The 19810-nt window shown below is 35.9% G+C and overlaps 1 protein-coding gene across 1 annotated transcript in view; it reads left to right on the forward strand.

Annotated features, from left to right (window-relative positions):
• The window catches only part of LOC136218638 (callose synthase 9), a 46201-nt gene extending 32166 nt beyond the window's left edge, over positions 1-14035 (forward strand). The window contains exons 34-52 of the mRNA XM_066005653.1: positions 174-242; positions 327-504; positions 650-764; positions 2016-2135; positions 3948-4063; positions 4144-4227; positions 4321-4433; positions 6279-6331; positions 6398-6574; positions 7114-7161; positions 7567-7725; positions 9037-9150; positions 9239-9327; positions 9412-9570; positions 9651-9753; positions 11668-11787; positions 11971-12021; positions 12122-12304; positions 13505-14035. Of these exons, the coding sequence (XP_065861725.1) occupies positions 174-242; positions 327-504; positions 650-764; positions 2016-2135; positions 3948-4063; positions 4144-4227; positions 4321-4433; positions 6279-6331; positions 6398-6574; positions 7114-7161; positions 7567-7725; positions 9037-9150; positions 9239-9327; positions 9412-9570; positions 9651-9753; positions 11668-11787; positions 11971-12021; positions 12122-12304; positions 13505-13741 (2288 nt within the window). The 3' untranslated portion in view covers positions 13742-14035. The remainder of the gene's footprint in view (positions 1-173; positions 243-326; positions 505-649; positions 765-2015; positions 2136-3947; positions 4064-4143; positions 4228-4320; positions 4434-6278; positions 6332-6397; positions 6575-7113; positions 7162-7566; positions 7726-9036; positions 9151-9238; positions 9328-9411; positions 9571-9650; positions 9754-11667; positions 11788-11970; positions 12022-12121; positions 12305-13504) is intronic.
• Positions 14036-19810: the final 5775 nt, after the last annotated feature.

Consider the following 19810-nt stretch of genomic DNA (forward strand, 5'->3'; position numbering starts at 1 on the left):
TTGTTGCACGAATTTAAATGGCTTCATGAAAAGATTAATAATTCAAAATATGATCATCTTGGGAGGAGAATGAACATATATTTTGTGATTTCTACTGATGCTTAGTTGGAAAAATACATATATGTTTCTATGCACCATTGGATACATAGTTTAATTTTATTTTGTATTTCCAGTTCGAGGAATGATGTACTACAGGAAAGCTCTTATGCTTCAAAGTTACTTGGAAAGAATAACTGCTGGAGGTTTGGGCTTCTTTGAACTTCACCCTTTTTTTTTTTTTTCACTCTTCTGCTTGTATTCTCAATGATCTTACTTACCTGCATCAGATACTGAAGCTGCAATTCAGAATAATGATGCAACTGATACTGGAGGCTTTGAGTTGTCTCCTGAGGCACGTGCTCAGGCTGATCTGAAGTTTACGTACGTGGTTACATGTCAAATTTATGGGAAACAGAAAGAGGATCAAAAACCTGAGGCTGCTGATATTGCCTTGCTCATGCAAAAGTGAGTGAAACCACCTTCTACAGCCTCTTTCTCTTTCTTTCATCCTCGCGTTCTGGGTTTTAGATATTCAAGGATTTCTTTTGGTAACCTTTCACTTTCATTTTCTTTTTGTTATGTAATATTCATTCATTCCTTATACTGTCAGAAATGAAGCTCTTCGTGTGGCTTTTATTGATGATGTTGAAACTATGAAGGATGGCAAAGTGCAGAGAGAATTTTACTCAAAGCTAGTGAAGGCAGATATTAACGGCAAAGACAAGGTCATTGTTTTAGCCTTCTATTATCCACCATCTGTCTGTAGCTGAATGTAAATCTGGGCAACAATAAGATTTCTGCTTTGTTATAGATGGTCCCGGGTTGGGATGACAGTCACAAAACAACCTTTCTTGTAGGAGCTGGAGGAAGGATTTGTACAGTAGACCTTTCTCCCCAACTCCTGCAAAGCAGGGAGTCCTATACACTTTAAGCGTGCACTGTTGTCGCCCTTTATCTTAAATATTAGCATTGAATCACCAATGGTTTCAAAGTTGTTTCATATATCATTTTTTTTTAACTAGGTATTCTATATAGGCAATTAACAGATTTTGTCCACTAAATATGGATAAGATGGTTGGGTACACTTGACTGTGATTCCACGGTCAAAATAATGTTGAAAATGAAAAAAAATGCTTCACGACTCAAAGAAATCTAAGGTTGAATTGTTTTATTCATTGGGGATTCATAGTGGATGTAAGGGGAAAACCATCGTAGTTATATGTAATTGTAAATTTGGAGGTGCTCAACCCCCTAGTCCTTACGGAGTTTGGAGTTCAAACATAAATTTAGACTTGATTACTTAACTACTTAGCACTTCAATATGGTAGGATCTAATAATTTTGAGGCGTGCAACTGGTATTTTGCCTGCACTGCTGGATTTTTAAGTTGTAAAACACGCAAGATGGGCCAATTATATTAGTAAACATGGAACCAAGACCATGAAACCTATAAAGTATTACATGGTTTCTGAAAATGCTGTAGTGACAGACATCACAGGCCTGCTACATCATTTACCCATTTGAAACATTGAGACTCGAGGTAATTAGCCTGTGTTAGCAGAGGTCTGAGTGTATAAGTTTCTATTGAGCTTGCTATTTGCATTTGAATGGCAAAACCTGGTTGATAAACTAAGTAGACACTTCACAACATAAATCTATGAAGTTTCTTATGCATGAACCTTCTATGCATTGAGATGTCTTGGCTAGTAACTTTGTAGGTATCCTTTTCTTCCTGGAATATGTATTGTCTGCGTCAACGTCTTCTCTTCAATAAAGTTATAGTTGGCTACTGCATTGAGAGTGCCTAATATGATTTGTTTTATTCTTACGTTTCTCCTGCACAAACATGAATGAAAATGTTTAGCTTCCTTGGCTGCTGTTAACCATGCTTCATCTGTTGCACTTTACTCTGATGCAGATTTTAAGAGCATTTCTCGTATTATTGTTTCTGTTATTTAATCTTTTAAACTTATGCAGGAAATTTACTCTATAAAGTTGCCTGGAAATCCTAAACTTGGAGAAGGAAAACCAGAGAACCAAAACCATGCAATTGTGTTTACTCGTGGAAATGCAGTTCAGACAATTGATATGAACCAGGTAACTAATTGCTTTAGTAGCCTGTTTGTTGAGATAATTTTCTTGGGCTAGCGTAGCTTAATGCTAGTAGAAGGGGTATTTTTAAGAAGAAAAAAAACTCTAATCATCCCTAACTTATATATATGGCATAACTGTATATTAAACTGTTAATACCTTTTCGATTCTCGTTTAGTACTCTATATCCTTTGTCGCCAGAGCATCTTATAACTTATTGCAAATATATGTAGTATCCTACAAAACTGATTTGGAGCAAGTTTAACTTAACTTTGCATGTGTGCTTGTTTTGTGGAAGTGAGGAATGTGATTGAACATAGAAGAATCCTGCTTAGCTTTGTTACTTAAGTTGGGTAGCATGTAGTATCAAGTATCCAATATTGGCTAGTTAAAGAGGCAGTATTCAATTTTATAAGTGAGGCAACAAGAGGTGCCTTTTGGGTGGAGTTAGACCCAAATTTCAACATGATATCAATAGTGGACTCCCCTATGTTGCATATTAGCAACAGAAACGAAAACTGAAACAGAAACCAGGAAACAATATTTGTACAAAAGATAGGAAATGAAATGTCGGAGAAACGTGTAAATAATAAAACTATAGGCACATATATTTAAGTTTTTTTTAATGATTATAAGGATGTATTTGTAATTTTATACTTGTATAAAAATAAGAAAAATTATATGCAAATAGTAATAGGAAAGAAAATAAGATATTTTCATTTTCAAAGCTTCAAGGACATCTATAAAAAAATTATGGATATAATGCAATATATGAGAGATCTGATAATGCGTTATTTCCTTCTAAAAAACAAATTGTATTTTAGGAAACGACTTTCCAAATTTTATGATTGGAGTTCCCAATTTTTTTAAATTACATAAAGGTGACTGAAACGTAAAGTTTCAGTTTCCAAGAGTTTTAGAAACTTAAACATTTTCAAAATGTGGAAACTCTTCAAACTCAAGGTTTCCGTGCAAATCTTGCTCTTTAACCCTGGCCACGAGGCTGTATGTTATGGCTAGTTAGAGAGGTAATGTGTCATTTATAAGTGTAGGACAAGAGATGTCCCTTGGGTGCAGTTAGGCCCATGTTTTCGGGTAAATAATATTGGCTGGCTGGAATTTTGATACCAAGTGTTTGTTGCAGGAAAATTTGAGTTGAGAAGAGGTGGAAGGAAAGCTGTAATACATAGTAAATGTAGGAATTGCCAAAAATGTTACACTTGGTAGTATGCATTCTTAGAAGTGAAACTATTCAAATGCTTTGTTCAGGCAGGAATTGGTAACCACTTAAGTGTTGTCAATTTCTGAGACAGACCCGTTTGATACAATTATTATTTTTTAGTTGCATTTCTATTCTATCATATATATTCAGGTGGTGTAAATATATCATATAACATGATTATTGTAACATAATTATGATATGATAACCTATTTTGACACCTTCATATATTCAAAAACTCCATAACTTCCAAACAAGAAAATTCTAGTATTCACTTAATTGGCAATTAAAATCCTTAGTAAGAAAATTTTATGGTTTGGAGATTGGAAACGGAATTCATCTCCTAAAAACCAAGGTAGAATTTGAATTGCCTAGGGTTCATAAATGGAAAGCTAGCAGGGATTTTAAATTATCGATAGAACCTGAATAACTCATGTTGAGTGCAACGAGATTCATATAATTTAGTTACTTTCTTCCTTTATTTTTATTACAAGCGGGAAAATATTTATATTGGTTTGTGACCTTTTCTTTCATGTTCTGTTGTGTAGTTTACTACTAATAATTTGTTGTAATAATGAGTGTTAATGTCAACAATTTAGGATAACTATTTTGAGGAAGCCTTGAAAATGAGAAATCTGCTGGAAGAATTCCATTACGATCATGGTATTCATCCTCCTACAATTCTTGGTGTCAGAGAACATGTTTTTACTGGAAGGTATGTATTTGTTGAGCCTTGTTTACTTATTTTGAATATATTTTATTTTTCCATGTGCATTGATTTAACCTCCTATGCAGTGTTTCTTCTTTAGCATCCTTCATGTCAAATCAGGAAACTAGCTTTGTGACACTTGGTCAGCGTGTTCTGGCTAATCCATTGAAGTAAGAAATGGTTTTGTGGAAGAGATTTGTAGACTCACTCGATAATTAATTCTCAAGCTAATTGATGTTGATAATATTGTATGTCACATGCAGAGTTCGTATGCATTATGGCCATCCAGATGTCTTTGATAGAGTCTTCCATATAACACGTGGTGGTATTAGCAAGGCTTCTCGAGTTATCAACATCAGTGAAGATATTTATGCAGGCATGCTTACTTTCCTAGAGAACTTGTTTCTTTTTTTCTTTGATCTTTTCTGTAATTAGGTTGTCTGTGGGATGCCAGCATATGCGGATATTTGGATTTAACATTTTAACCATGGTAATGAGATCGCTTGTCATTCAATTTCATTCAAAATGGTTTAATTGATACTGGAGTTTTTCTTTTGAAAAATGTTACTGGTTGTCCAACTACTGTATGTAAAGCTTAAGCCACAACTTTTGTGCTGGAATTATGAAACATGTAATAGAAAGCAGTCAATTTAAGTGCTGTAGCATATTTTGTTGGCAGTCACTCTAAAAATGTGGCTTCAATTGGCAGTTGCTGATCCGAAGGAAGGTTGCAGTGTCTAGCTTCTGGAGATAGAAATTATATCTTTTTGAAAGAAAAATACTCTTAGTCAAAATTATTACCTCACAAAGTTCCCTAAGCATAGTACAGTTGGAGCACATGGAAGTAACATGTCCATTTTAATATGGCATGATATTAGATGTGCCGAAAGATAATTCTGTTTGTCAAAGAACCATTTAACCTAAAAACCTAAAGCTGATAGATAAGGTAACAATAATAGTTTTTATTATCTTTAATACACTGATGCACTTGAATGTCCCTTGGTCTTGCAGCGTGTGCAAACATAGCCTCACTCTATTTTGTACTGAAATTTAATTAAAGGGTATTCTTAGGATTCAAATTTTAGACCTTTTGATTCAAGTGGCTCTACTATCACGTCTAAGAACTATTTGACCCAAAAGTTTAAGCCAATAGGTACTGATCCATTTCTTAATACTTCTTTATTTTTTAAACCTCTTTTGTACATATTGCTTGGTGGTCTAGCTGATAGAATGAGTTTTTTTTATATGTATGTATGTACGGATGTATATATGTATATATATATGGATAAATAATTTATTAGTCCCCACCTTTTTATGTAACGCACTGTTTAGTCCCCCTATTTTGAAAAACACATTATAAGGTCCCTATCTTTTGTCAATATTAATCCTTTGGTCCTTTTGTCTTTTTTTTTTTTTTAGATTTTTAACTGAACATATCTTATAGCTTTTAGCACAGCCATAGTACAATACAAAATGGCTATGTTACTCTGTTCTCTTCTGTCTGTTTACGCCAAATATAAGGGTTGAAGATCTAAAAAAGTAGACAGAAGGACCAAAGGGTTAACGGTGACAAAAGATAGGGACTTTATAATGTATTTTTCAAAATAGAAGGGCTAAACATTGTGTTACGTAAAAGGTAGAGGACTAATAAATTATTTACCCTTTATATATATATATATATGACATCAACCTGTTGGTATGGTAGCTACCATACTGTATCTGCAACAAACTAGAACTTCAAATACTAGAAACCGTCAACCGATTTTTGTTATCCAGCTTTTCTTTTTATCTTGTTCCCATACTTGATAGTTTTCCTTTGAGTCGTGGAATTTTTCTTATTATATATATGTAAGTGTGTGTGTGTGTGTGTTTCTTTTGGTCTTAGTAAGTTAATTTTGATGTATATGGCTTTTGTTACAAATATCATACAAATAAAGAGCTCTAGTCTTCATTCGAAAATAACTTGCGTGTTTATATTAATAAATTGTTTAGAATCAGTGTTATTATGCTCGCAATATTTTCTTCCAAGTGATCTATCAACGTTGATTTATTGCTTTTTTTATTTAATGTGATTAGATTTCTCCTTATTTGCACAAATACCAATCCATTTTGAAGTTTAAAAGTTATGGAAGGAAGCAAGAAAAGAAAAGATATATATATATATATATATATATATTCATTGTTTGAAGAATGTAAGTTGTCACTCTTAATTATCATGCAGGGTTCAATTCAACTTTGCGCCAAGGGAATATTACTCATCATGAGTATATCCAGGTATGCCTCCTTTCGACTTTAGCCTCGTTTGTTGCTTTATGATTCTAACCATGATTAAATTTACAGGTTGGCAAAGGACGGGATGTTGGTCTCAATCAGATTGCCTTATTTGAAGGGAAGGTTGCAAGTGGCAATGGTGAGCAAGTGCTTAGTCGGGACATATACAGGCTGGGACAGCTCTTTGATTTCTTTCGAATGATGTCATTTTACTTCACTACGGTGGGATTTTATTTTTGTACAATGGTAAGTGTGTACTATATTTCCATCTCTCAGCTTAAGAAATTTATTTTGGTTGATGAATTGGAATCTGAGATTTGGCTACAATCAATCAATGTAGTTACAGACAAAACATAACACGTACAAGTTAAGGACAGCCATGCTGGTGTTCGTGCAATTTGCCAATTCATCTATCTTTTGTTTTTCTGCCAATTCTTTTAGTGTACGGCTTTCAGATGGCTCTGTTTGCCTTTTCATGCAATTTGCCAATCCATCCAACTTTGTCTATTTCTTCCAAATGCCCCTTCTACTAGTTTTTTGTTTGTCGAATTTAAATGGTTAATTAGATAAGTCCTTTGTGCTCATATTATGAAAGAACTTCACATTCCCTTCATGCCTACCTGAAAATATAATTGCTCAGCATTTTCTGCTATAAAAAGTATTGAATAAAATATAATTTGAAAATAAAATAAGAAGTCTGTGGGAAACTGCATGATGCTTTTTGAACACTTGGCAACCTTTTTATGATTTTTGACGATTCACTTCTCAATTTTTTTTTTTTGCAGTTAACAGTTCTGACTGTCTACATTTTCCTGTATGGAAAGACATACCTGGTAAGGCTTTGGCTTTTTTGAGGGACATTTTAGCATTGTTATATTTCGGCACTTTTGCCTGTGTATCTTTGATTGCTGCATTCTATCAGTAGCAGGGTTTTGGTATTTGAGAAAGTACATCACACATGCCAGTTTTCATAACCATAGAAGTTCTACTGTCCATGTCCTGTTGCATTGTAGTTGCATTTTTTACATATGAACTTTTCAGTTCAGGATATTGTTAATCATTTTTCTCAGACTGGTAAATGAATATTCTTTTTAGGAGATTTTTTTCTTTTTTCCTTTCTTGCTTGGCAACACAGTATTATATTGTGTTTTGCTAGCTCGGCCACACCTCTCACTTGCTCATTGTAAAATGTTAACGTGTTCCATCATTCTTGGCACTCTAATGCAGTTCTTTTACAGGCACTATCCGGACTTGGTGAAACTCTTCAAATTAGAGCTGGAATTATGCAGAACGATGCCCTAAGTGCTGCTCTAAATGCACAGTTTCTGTTTCAAATTGGTATTTTTACTGCTGTGCCCATGATTCTGGGCTTCATTTTGGAGCAAGGTTTTTTGAAGGTATTGATTTTATCTGCCTATTTTCTACTTATTTGTTGCTGTCCATAAAAGTTCCTGCATCCTTATTACAAATTCACGCGTTCCTCCATTCTCTCTCTCTCTCTCTCTCTTCTCTCTCTCTGTATATATGCTATTTGTCATTTAGTATTTTGGACAATACCATCTGATTAGTTTACGTTCTCAAGTTGCATGACATTCATGTATTACGATAATAACTAGCTAATTTTTTAACAAAGTAGAATATATATGATAATACACTATATCTGCAATCTAAAGTTGACATGAATTCTGTATCAACTCTGTTTTCTGGAACTTGTGGACTCGTACATAGACTTAAATTTTGGGTGGGTAGACTTTGAGTCAGTAATTCTCATTCCGTTATTGTTTGCCAGTTTATGCTATGAGTTCTGGTTATGCTGAATCTTGAAGTTACTAGAAATTGCTTTCAATTTCTTAGCATAATGAGTTCCTGTTAATTTGTGACCAAACTGTAGGTAAGTTCTCTTATAACGTATTAGATTATGTAATCCATCCAAGTTTTCTTCACATAGGCTACTTACACAAGCTTAGCTCTCAGATAAGGTTCAGTATTTAGTTGCTTTTGAGATGTGTCTATTGACTTGAGGGCTGCGAGTTTAAGACTGACTAGATTTTGGCCTTCTGGCTCTTGTTGTGATTTCCTGCTTGATGTAGTTGAATTATGATGCATCTTGTCAAGTGGTCAAATATCATTCTTTTTTACTTCTCCTTTCTGTCACGCTGACATTTTTTAATTGATCACATATAATATTTTAGCATAATGAATTCCTGTTATTATGTGGCCAACCTGCAGCTAAGTTGGTCCAGTTATGGTATTAGAATGTAACTAATCCAAGTTTCTTCACATTTGGATTACTTGTGCACATTGTGCTCTTGAATGAGGTACATATATATGTTTGTTGTTTTTTTATCTGTATTTCTAATGACTTTGAAACCTCAATTTTGAAGTAATGGTTCTGGCTCTAGTTGTTAAGTTGCGGGATGATGCAGTTGAATTATGATAGGTCTTGTTAAATGATCTTTGTTGTTGAAAGATAATATAGTAAATCTTTTTCACTTTTCATTTGTCATGCTAAATTTGTTTTAGTACGATATGGTGACAGAGTTTCCAAGGTAGATAGAAAGCACATTAGATTTTTCTCAAATCTAACATCTGCTCGAATTTAGTTGTCACACACCATCCTTGATTTTTTTGATATTGCTGGCAGTCCACAGTTTCAGTACTTGTGTACTTGGCGTGCATACTCTTGATAAATCTGTTATATGATGCAGGCCATTGTCAGTTTTATCACAATGCAGCTTCAACTTTGTTCCGTCTTCTTCACATTTTCATTGGGCACAAGAACACATTATTTTGGCCGGACTATTCTTCATGGTGGTGCAAGGGTAAGTTTTCTTGCTTCGTGGTGCAATCTCTCTCTCTCTCTCTCTGCTTCCTGTTGATATGTGAAAGTAAACTAATGTATTTCAACAGTATCAAGCCACTGGCAGGGGTTTTGTGGTCCGACATATTAAATTCTCTGAGAACTATAGGCTCTATTCACGCAGTCATTTCATTAAAGGGTATTGCCTCTATGATCTCTTTAACTCCTCAGACATGTATTAATGCGGAGTGATGTTCTAATTTTTTTTCTCTCTCCTATTCAGGCTAGAAGTTGTACTTTTGCTGATAGTATACCTTGCGTATGGATATAATGAAGGTGGTGGTCTGTCCTATATTCTTCTTACAATTAGCAGTTGGTTTATGGCTCTATCTTGGCTTTTTGCTCCCTATTTGTTCAATCCATCTGGATTTGAATGGCAAAAGTAAGCACTGGTTTATGCGTATTTTTTATTAAAGTTTGCACCCCCCATTAGTTGAAATATTCCATTTTATGTATTTTTAGGACAGTAGAGGACTTCAGAGATTGGACAAATTGGCTTCTCTATAGAGGTGGAATTGGGGTTAAAGGAGAAGAAAGCTGGGAAGCTTGGTGGGATGAGGAACTGGTACTACTTGTGTTCCTCAACAATCCAATTTAACAAATAGGCACAAAAGATGTTTCTGACTTACTATTTTCTTCCAGCCTGTGACATTTTTTGGAACAGGGACCTGCATATCATTGTTACTGTGGGTTGTGGTAACATGTGCATTTCATTCCTAAGTTGTAGGGTTCTTATTTGTTCGACATGGTAAAACTATTCTTGGAGTCTTTACCTATAGTTTAAGCTTCAGTTTTTATGCTTAATGGTTTTTAACAGCATTATATCATGAGTTTGTACTGTAATCAACCTTTTACTGGTACTAAGTACACTGAACGAATAGGATCTCTCAATTTTCCTAGTGCTTTGTCTTCCATTAGCTACATTTTGTGTGAGTGGTGAACAACATTCATTTCTTGTAGTCATTTGCCAATTTAAAAGTTTTATCTGAATGTTTAATAAAATGACATTGTTTGTCATGATATTTTTCGTACAAGATTCAACTTGCACATTATTTAATGTAGCTGTTTATTTTCCTTTTCTGAAAGATCCGTCCCTATAAATTTCAATGTGGGATATAGAGGATGCTTAGTATGAAGGGTACCTTATTCTTCTTGATCCTGCAAATATAGCCTTCTTATACTCTATATGCCAATTATATTCTTCTTGGTTCATTGGAGGTTCCTTGTTTAAATTATCTTTCCCTCTGAAATACAATCTCAATACATTTTTCGTTTCTTCTCAATTTGGGAACCTCCAATTTTTGGTTCTCCAAAAGCTCATTAGGCCATTTGGAAATAGCATTTTCTCATCACATAAATCTCATTTGTTGTCTCACTTGGATGCGATCATGGGTTCATCAAATTAGTGTTTCCATGTTCAGTCCTTGGGCCGATCTCATATTGGAGTTGCCATGTGTTACAAAATAAGTCAATGTAATTAATGAATAGCATGCCTAAGGCTGCTGTAGGGCTGCTAGAGCTGCTGGTAGGGTCAGTTTGTCTCCTTGATTGAAGGAGAACCTTGTATATATATGTTTATTGCTCTTAAATAAAATATATTCATGTAGGCTCTTAATCTACATGGTATCCCATGTATTCTAGTGTATTACATGGTCTGTTACATGGTATCAGAGCCTTGTTTCGGCTTCTGTACTCGGTTTATGGATTGAGATTCCAGAATTTGTTTTCTGCTTTGTGAGCAGAATTTATGGGTTCGTATTTTTGGGCTGTTTCTTTCAGCATTACTGTCTGCCTTGCGAGCAGACTGTTTGGATCTAGGGTTCCAAGTCTAAGTTCTTCTTCCGCTGCCGCCTCTCTGTTTCCGTCCTGCCTGTCCGGTGAATCTCCATTTGTGTTGATGTTGCTGGCAGCCTCTTGTGATGATATTTTAAATGGGTTCTGCTTTTCCGTTTCCAACGAGGATTGTTGTTCCGTTGTTGTCTCGTCGTCTACCTTCTGCCTGACCGATTTGTTCTTCTGAGTTGCGTCTCCAGGATTATACTTTATATTCTAAAGTATCTTAAGCTTTTTGTTTTCAGTTGTATTGTTTGGAAGACTATGTTATCTATATCTTTAGCAAGTTAAGCATGATTAAAATCCATGCTTCAGCTTGAGGGGGAATGTTACAAAATAAGTCAATGTAATTAATGAATAGCATGCCTAAGGCTGCTGTAGGACTGCTAGAGCTGCTGGTAGGGTCAGTTTGTCTCCTTGATTGAAGGAGAACCTTGTATATATATGTGTATTGCTCTTAAATAAAATATATTCATGTAGGCTCTTAATCTACATGGTATCCCATGTATTCTAGTGTATTACATGGTCTGTTACACCATGCAATTCTCATATGGTTAATTTTTTATTTATTTATTTTAATTTTTCATTTGCTGTTATTATTTATTGACATTGATTCATTTGGATGATCCCAAATGTTACTCTGCAGGCACATATTCGAACGTTCGGTGGGAGGATAATGGAAACTATTTTAAGTCTGAGATTCTTTATATTCCAGTATGGTATTGTCTACAAGTTAGATATACAAGGAAACAATACATCATTATCGGTAACAGCTCTCCTTGGATCATTCATATTATATGCTACATTTTCATTAATTCTACATCATAACTGTGATACTACTTTATTGACTTCTTTGTCTGGAGTATCCTATCTCCAGTTTTTCTACTGCTATCTTCTTTTTATCCACTCGATGGAGATCTTAATTCTTTCTGGTTGATATTTGGTCTAGGTGTATGGGTTTTCATGGATTGTTCTGGCTGTGCTTATAATCCTTTTCAAGGTGCAATATTATGACTTATTAAACCCCGATCATTGGGAATAAATGTTGTTGTGCCTTTGCATATGGTTTGGATATTAATAAACGCTGTTGCGTTTCACAGGTATTCACCTTCAGTCAGAAGATATCTGTCAATTTTCAGCTTTTGCTGCGGTTCATCCAAGGAGTCTCCTTCTTGTTGGCGTTCGCGGGTTTGGCTGTTGCAGTTATTTTAACAGATTTGTCAGTTGCAGACATTTTTGCTTGCATCCTAGCATTTATACCTACTGGATGGGGAATTCTATCTGTGAGTTCTCATAAACTCGAGTGTATTTTTCTTAATGTTTTATCTTATGAAATGTGATGAATTCTTACTAGAAAAACAATGTCTCTAGGCTCTTTGCATTTCAAAAATCTTAATCGTGCTTTATGGGTCTACTCGTATTAGATCAACATAATTTTCATGGACAAAATTCTTATTGATAAAGGGTCAATTTGGCTGTTAATTTGGTTCGCCGAGTCAATTTGCCCAAAAATCAACTTAGTTTAATAATTTGGTCCTTCAACTCGTCTTTTTTTTGTCAAATTAATCCATAAAGGTGTGTCAAAAAAATAACATGTCTAAAAGCCATAAATTATATGTTTACATATGTTACTTCTGCACTAATTTGACCAAATATGTCTTGTTTGGGAATAATTGATACCCAGAGTTCATTTTAGAACTCAATCCTGTGAGCCAAGTCGAATGGGAAAATTGACACTTCATCCAAATTCTTTTTATCATGAATGGTATACTTGGAGTCGAGTCCTTCAAGGTGTTGTTATATTAAGTGCGCCTGCTTTTCACAATCTTGGTGTTCGTCATGCTGGAGTATAAACTAGTAATGCTGCATTGCAAACTATTTGAATATTGGTTCTACTTTTGAGTAGCTCGCTTCCTTAAGTGTAGCTGAGTTTCTGTTTATTTCATTTGTTATATATGGTATTTAAATAATGATACCAATTTACTGTATCCTAAGAGATATAAATTCCAACTCGTAGGTTGGAGCTTATTCTAGCTTTATATGTAATTGTGTGAGGCTTGAACTCGATCACAAGTATCTTATTGAATTGAGCTTTGTCAAATATAATAATAATAAAAAACCTACTCTTGGAACCTTGGCTATCAGCATAAGCTTTTGGATTGAATGATTGTTCGACATGGTACCAGACTCGCTTAGACCAAGAAGTCTAGAGTTCGAGTCCTAGCAACCCGGTTTATTGAATAAATTTCAGAATAATGTAAGCGAGTCTATGCTTGTATGCTTCAAGCCCTAAGGGAATTCACATCGGCGGTGTGTTAGAAATGATAAAACTATTCTTGGAACCTTACCTATCAGCATAAGCTTTTGAGGTTGAATGTTACTTACAGAAAGGTGAATCTTAGATTGAGAATGTCTATTGTGGACTGCACAGTGTGCTTCTTTACCAACTCATTTTAATGATAGGAGTGTTATTTTATTTTCAGATTGCTGCTGCATGGAAGCCTCTGATGAAGAAACTTGGATTATGGAAATCCATCCGTTCAATTGCCCGCCTATATGATGCTGGGATGGGAATGATTATCTTTATTCCAATAGCCTTATTTTCGTGGTTTCCATTTGTATCAACATTCCAAACCAGGCTCATGTTCAACCAAGCCTTCAGCCGAGGATTGGAAATTTCTCTAATTCTTGCTGGAAACAACGCCAACAATGGCATATGATAAGAGTCCATGGTATGTTTCAATGGTAAAACATTCTCATGCATACGTGGCATCCAGATGTTAAGTGTTCTTAGCTTTGGTCATCATTAACACGATTATTGTCTTTTAATTGTAATCTTATGTACAGATCAAAATTTTGGTGATAATATTTTAAATTTGCTTCTGTACATAGAAACACTCCTGTTGTGTTAGAATCCTACTTTAATTGAACTTACGTAATTGTATAACTAGTTGCTAAACAACGATAGTGTTTTTGCTTTGTTAATTTATTGGAATATTCCGATTCATTTGTCATAGTTTGAAGAGGATATTGATAGGATTTTGTTAGTTCCCAGAAAGGAAATTGATGAATGAAAATATTTTGGTGGACAAATTAGCAACTACTGGAGGAGAATAAGCTTCTTTGAAGAAAAATGTATTAGAGGTCTATCTGGATGAGGACGCTGCCTGCGCCGGGATGAGCTCTTTGTGTACTAGAAAATATATAGAGAGAATAAATAGTTTCTAGCTTAAACACCTTTTCATCCCTTTGAGAAGCGCTTAGTTCTTTGGGCTATTCATAAAAAAAAGTTGGTCTTTGTGGAATTGAGCCTTGTATTAGCTTGCTAATACATTTCCTTTTAGCCTAGTCCGAATCATAATTGTTACATGATTTCTATTAGAATTGAATAAAGGAATGATAAACATTGAATAGATGAACCTTGAATTCCAGAACAATGGAATGAAGCTTACAAAATAGAAAATCCCCAAATTTTTCTTAACCTAAAACTAACTCTAACTATCCTTTACATATTCGTTCAATTACAACGGATATTTTCTAATTAACATGATGAAAGTACTTAAATGCCCCTGTTCAATATAAATAATTACAAACGGATCCTTGAGTCTTGTTACTCCTCTCAAGTTGGAAGGTATATTGATTGTACACCCACCTTACAAGTAAGAACAGAGAAAGATTTTGGTGGAAGAGGTTTAGTAAAAATGTCAGCAATTTTGAAAATAGTAGAAATGGCTAAAGGTTTGATAAGGCAATAAAGGAATTTTTCACGCACAAAATGGCAATCTAATTCGATGTGTTTTGTGTGTTCATGGAAAGTAGAGTTCTTGACAGTATAGAGAGCAGAAAGATTATCACAGAACAAAGGTGTTGGTTGAGGATGAGGAATATTAAGGGCTTGGAAAAGATATTGAAGCCATTGTATTTCACTAGAAACAGAGGACATTGCACGATATTCTGATTCTGATGAGGATTTAGAAACAGTTGTTTCTTACTCTTCCAACTAATGAAAGAGGTACCTAAGAAGACACAAAAGCCTGTAATAGATCTTCTTGTGTCAAGGCATGTAGCCCAATCATCATCTGAAAAAGCTTGTAGTTGAAGAGGAGAAGTAGAGGAGTAAAACAGCCATTTGCCTGGATCTTGTTTGAGATAATGGAGAATTCTCAAGGCTGCTTTGTAATGTATGTCAGTTGGTTTAGAGAGGAACTGACTTAGAGTGTTGACAGCAAAAGTGATGTCTGGTCTTGTATTAGTGAGGTAGATGAGTCTGCCAATGAGCTTTCTGTAAGAAGTAGGATCCTGGAGAGCTGTGCCTTCTTCTTTTGTCAATCTCAGAGTTGGATCCATAGGAGTGGAAACAGGTCTAGCAGCTAGCAAACCTGCATCAGAAAGAATATCAAGAGTGTATTTTCGCTGAGAAATATTAATGCCCTTTGCTGACCTAGCAATTTCCAATCCAAGAAAGTATTTCAGGTCACCTAAATCTTTGATTTTAAATTCTAAATCAAGTAACTGTTTAATACTATCAATCTCTTGTTGATCTGTATCAGTTAATATAATGTCATCAACATATATCAACAAGATACAACTTTTACCATTAACCATTTTAGTAAACATACTATGGTCAGCAGAAGATTGTTGATAATGATGTTGAATTAGAAAAGAAGAAAGCCTGGCAAACCATTGTTTGCTGGCTTGTTTTAATCCATAAATGGATTTTTCAAGTTTGCAAACAAGGTTTGGTTCAGGTAAAGATAAACCTGGAGGAGGTTTCATGTAAACTTCCTCATCCAAAAAACCATGCAGAAAAGCATTATTAACATCACATTGGTAAAGGGACCAATTGTTAATAGCTGCTATAGTAAGAACAAGTCTAACAGTGGTTAGCTTGACAACAGGTGAAAAAGTTGTTGGTCCCGTGTGATTAGTTCAAAGGGGGGGGGGGGGGAGGTTAGGAACTAATGTAACTTTTTCGTTCTAATTAATCTTGCTGACTTGATAATTTTGGTGAGTTTATTAACTCAGCTTTGGTCCGCTTAGCCGATCTTAATGTAAGACAGCTTTAGTCAGATGCTGACTAAGGCTGTTTCACTTGAGAGTTGGGAATTGACACTTTTGTGGTCAGCTTCCAACTCAACACTCTAATTTACTCAGTGTCAGCTTTAAACAGTTTATATGCTGAGTAGATATAACAAGCAACACATGCACATATACATATATTTAAGAGAGTTAGAAATTACTCAGTATCACTTATCCTGGTTCGGCCTCTCTGCTTACGTCCAGTCCCCAGAGTCGTCCGGGCTTTTAGAATCCAATACTGAGCCCTTTAAAGGTAGAGCACAAACCAGTTACAAGGCAGCTGAATATGCAAGAGTACATTCCTCTATTCGTTTACTCAACTCCTACTAAGTGCTACAACCCAACACCTAGATTTCTCCACCACTGAGTATTTACAACCAAATACTCAGCACAACACTCTCAATTCACAATTGATACAATTTGCTCTTTTTCAGATAAAAAACACTTTAGATGATTACAAAATAATCAATCTAGCATTTACACAAGGAATAGAAAGTGGGTGTAAGATTTCTTTCTTGTTTTTGAGTGCTTTGAGCTTGGATTTTTCTCTCTTGTATATTCTGTAATTCGGCAATGATCCAAGAGAATTGCTTGTCCTTTTATAGTTGAACCTTGAGGATCAAATGATTTGAATTTAATTTGTCCGTTGAATCCAAAACGGCTCTTTTGGGGGACAAGCTTCTGGTCAGCTTCAGACGTGAAGGCCAATCTTGTTTTCTGATTTCTTCAGATGTCAGGCTTGTCTTCTTCCTACAGGCTTTGTCTTTTTGCGGCAGTTTGTCTTATAGCAGAGAACAATTGACCCATGCATCTCGGAATTTGGCTTTTGCATAATTCCAAGGCTTCGATTATTGGTGCAGACAGTTGTCGGATTTGTCTTTTAGCTAACATATCATACATGTTGTCCTGAAGATCACTCAGCTTTACTTCGCTAGTCATTGTCTTTGATTGTCACCAAATCTTATACTGAGTTTTTTTTCACTCAGCTTCAATGGTCAGCTTCGTTCTGCAAGATCTAGTTCTGAAGCAGACTTCTTTTATGCTGAGTTCCGTTCCACTCAGCTTCTTTGATCAGCTTCAATCTTAAGCTGTTGTTTTGAAGATGACTTATCTTCTCTTGTGCTGAGTTGCTCTTCACTCAGCTTGTGTTGTATTCTCATGCTGACTTTGACCTGTCTTAATTTTTATTTCCTTTTTCATTTATATTTATACTCAATATTGAACAAACGGATTAGTACAATTAAATCAAAGCACTTAAATTTAATTGTCTCTTAATCATGGATTAAACTTAAATGATTTTGTCAAATCAAAATCTTGTGGAAAGGTGTTTCAACAAACTCCCCCATTTTGATGTTGGCAAAATATTTAATTTATGGAACTCAGTATTGAAATTCCCCATGATTGAATTACATTTTATTCTTCTGAAATGACTCCCCCGTAAGGGTTGCATACATTGTCTTAACTTAACTCTAAACCTTCTAAGATTTAATTGAGTACTAAAAGAAGACATGTTTATACCGACTTAGTTCAATCCTGGACTTTCTAAAATCTAATTCAGATGAACCTAGGTCAATTTTCAGAAGAGTTCAATGTTTACTCAGTTTGATATATGAATAGTTTTTGTATCAGAGTTTATGTGTGGATGTATCAGAGTTAATGTGTACTGAGTATATTTTTAATTTGAATTTATTTGTTTGTTCAATTTTAGACAGATCAGCATATAGTATAAAAGTAAGCATCACTAATTAAAAACAATGTGAATAAAAGATGCTTAAGATGTTATACATGGTCAGCATACAAAATACACAGGGCAATTTTTTAAAGCTAATCTTGAGCTACCCCTTTGCCTTTGTCTTTCCTCTTTTGCTTACTGCCTGAAGCTTCTCCTGCCTTTGGCTGAGTTCCATCAGCTTGTGCTTTCTCTCCCGTTTTTCCACCATCAGGCGGAGGAGCAATGAAGGTGTCATTGAGAGCAGCACGAGTCAGCTTGACCGAATATGCCTTTAGACGTTTCGTGCTTTCAAATAACCCATCAAGCACTGGGACTCCATCATCCAGAACTGTACCAGGGACGCGAATAGATGCGCTGATCATGCTGAGCATGTATTCCTGTGACTTAGTTAGCCAAGATATTGCGTCAGTTAGCTGGGCATAAGATTGATGATACATTCGAAGTACAGCCTTGTCGTAGATATCACGCTGAGCGTTTGTGTGACGCACATGTCTAAATAAGCTCTGAGTAGTCTGGAGGATAGTATTGGTTTTCACCACGTCAGTTTCCATTTCCTCTTTACTCAGGTTTAGAAGACGGACAGCTTCGCTAATTTCATCCATCGAACATTGGGAAGATGAGGAAAGAAGTTCACGAGTACCAGTCAGCTCAGAAGACAACTTGGTAAAATAATGACCTAACTCAGCAGAGGTAGCATAGCCCATGTTGACTGTAGGTAGAGCGTTGATTTGTCCCTGAAGTGAATTCATATGATTCACCATCATCAATATTAGCTTGGTCAGCTTGGCAAATGATTCTTGCTTGGGTTGCTGTGTTTGGACCGAGGTCATGACACTTACTAAATCTTTGAGATTCTTGATCTCGTTGAGAAGCTGAGTGACAGACGAGAAGTCTTGTGATTCAGCATTGGCAGACCCAGCAGCATTGGCATGAGAAGTGTGTAAATCCTGGAGAAGATGTTGAGCCGAGTCAATGATGCGATGTCCAGACTCAGTTGCATGAAGATAGGCAAATTGTGCCTCAGGATTTAGCTCAGTGGCCGGGATTCTAGTGGCACCAGATGGAGGAGGTGTGTGGTGTTGTCCTTGAGTGGAAGTGCCAGTATGGTCAGCAACTGGACTTTGATTTTGATTAGCAGCAGGAACTGACTGCTCAATATTCTGCGAAATGTGATGGGAAGGAGGTGGATCTGCAGAGATATTGACCTGCTCAACATGGACTTGAGTTGGTGTAGGAAGAGGCACCTCAGGTTGAGCAGGATTTTCCTTAGCTTGCTTGTCTCCTTGATCAGCTAGGACTTCGAGCTGTTGCTCGGCTTGGTTTGGATTTTCTGGAGTCTTGGCATGTTGCTCAACATGAGTAACAGAGGCTTGTTTTTCCTGTGTAGAGGGCTCAGGATGTGTTGAGAAGAACTTAAATTGAGTAGCTGTGAGGTCAGTGATTTCATCCATCAGAGGCAAATCATCCAGGAGATCAATGACTGGAGATTTGTAGGCCTTCTTCTTAAGCCTTTTCAACTTTTTGGTCCTTGGAGGGGAAGGGTCAGCAGGAATGGAATCAAGAGATGACTCTTCCTCGAGATTAGCGTTGAGACTTTCCATGACTCGTTCTTGCTCTGTGAGCTCCGCATCAACTGTCTTACTCTGTACAGCTGGATTTTCATCTTGCTCAATATTCCCTGTTTGTTCTTGCTCATCATGAGCTTCTTGATGTTGCTCAACATCCTCATCGTTATCATACTGACCTTCATTATTGCTTAGTTCTTCTGCTTCTTTATCAGCAGGAATTTTCTCAAGGTCAATCTCTTGGCTTCTGATGAAGCGGGAATCATCAGGAGCTGCAAAGCCGAGAGGGACATCATCCACTAGACTCAGGTCAGCATTTTTCTTTTTCTTCTTCAGAGGGGTTTCCTCACTTTCTAGTTCCTCAGGCTCATCCTGCCTCTTTCTTTTCTCTGCTGACTTAGCCTGCTCAGCAT

Source organism: Euphorbia lathyris, chromosome 2 (genome assembly GCF_963576675.1).
Source record: "Euphorbia lathyris chromosome 2, ddEupLath1.1, whole genome shotgun sequence".
NCBI lineage: Eukaryota > Viridiplantae > Streptophyta > Magnoliopsida > Malpighiales > Euphorbiaceae > Euphorbia > Euphorbia lathyris.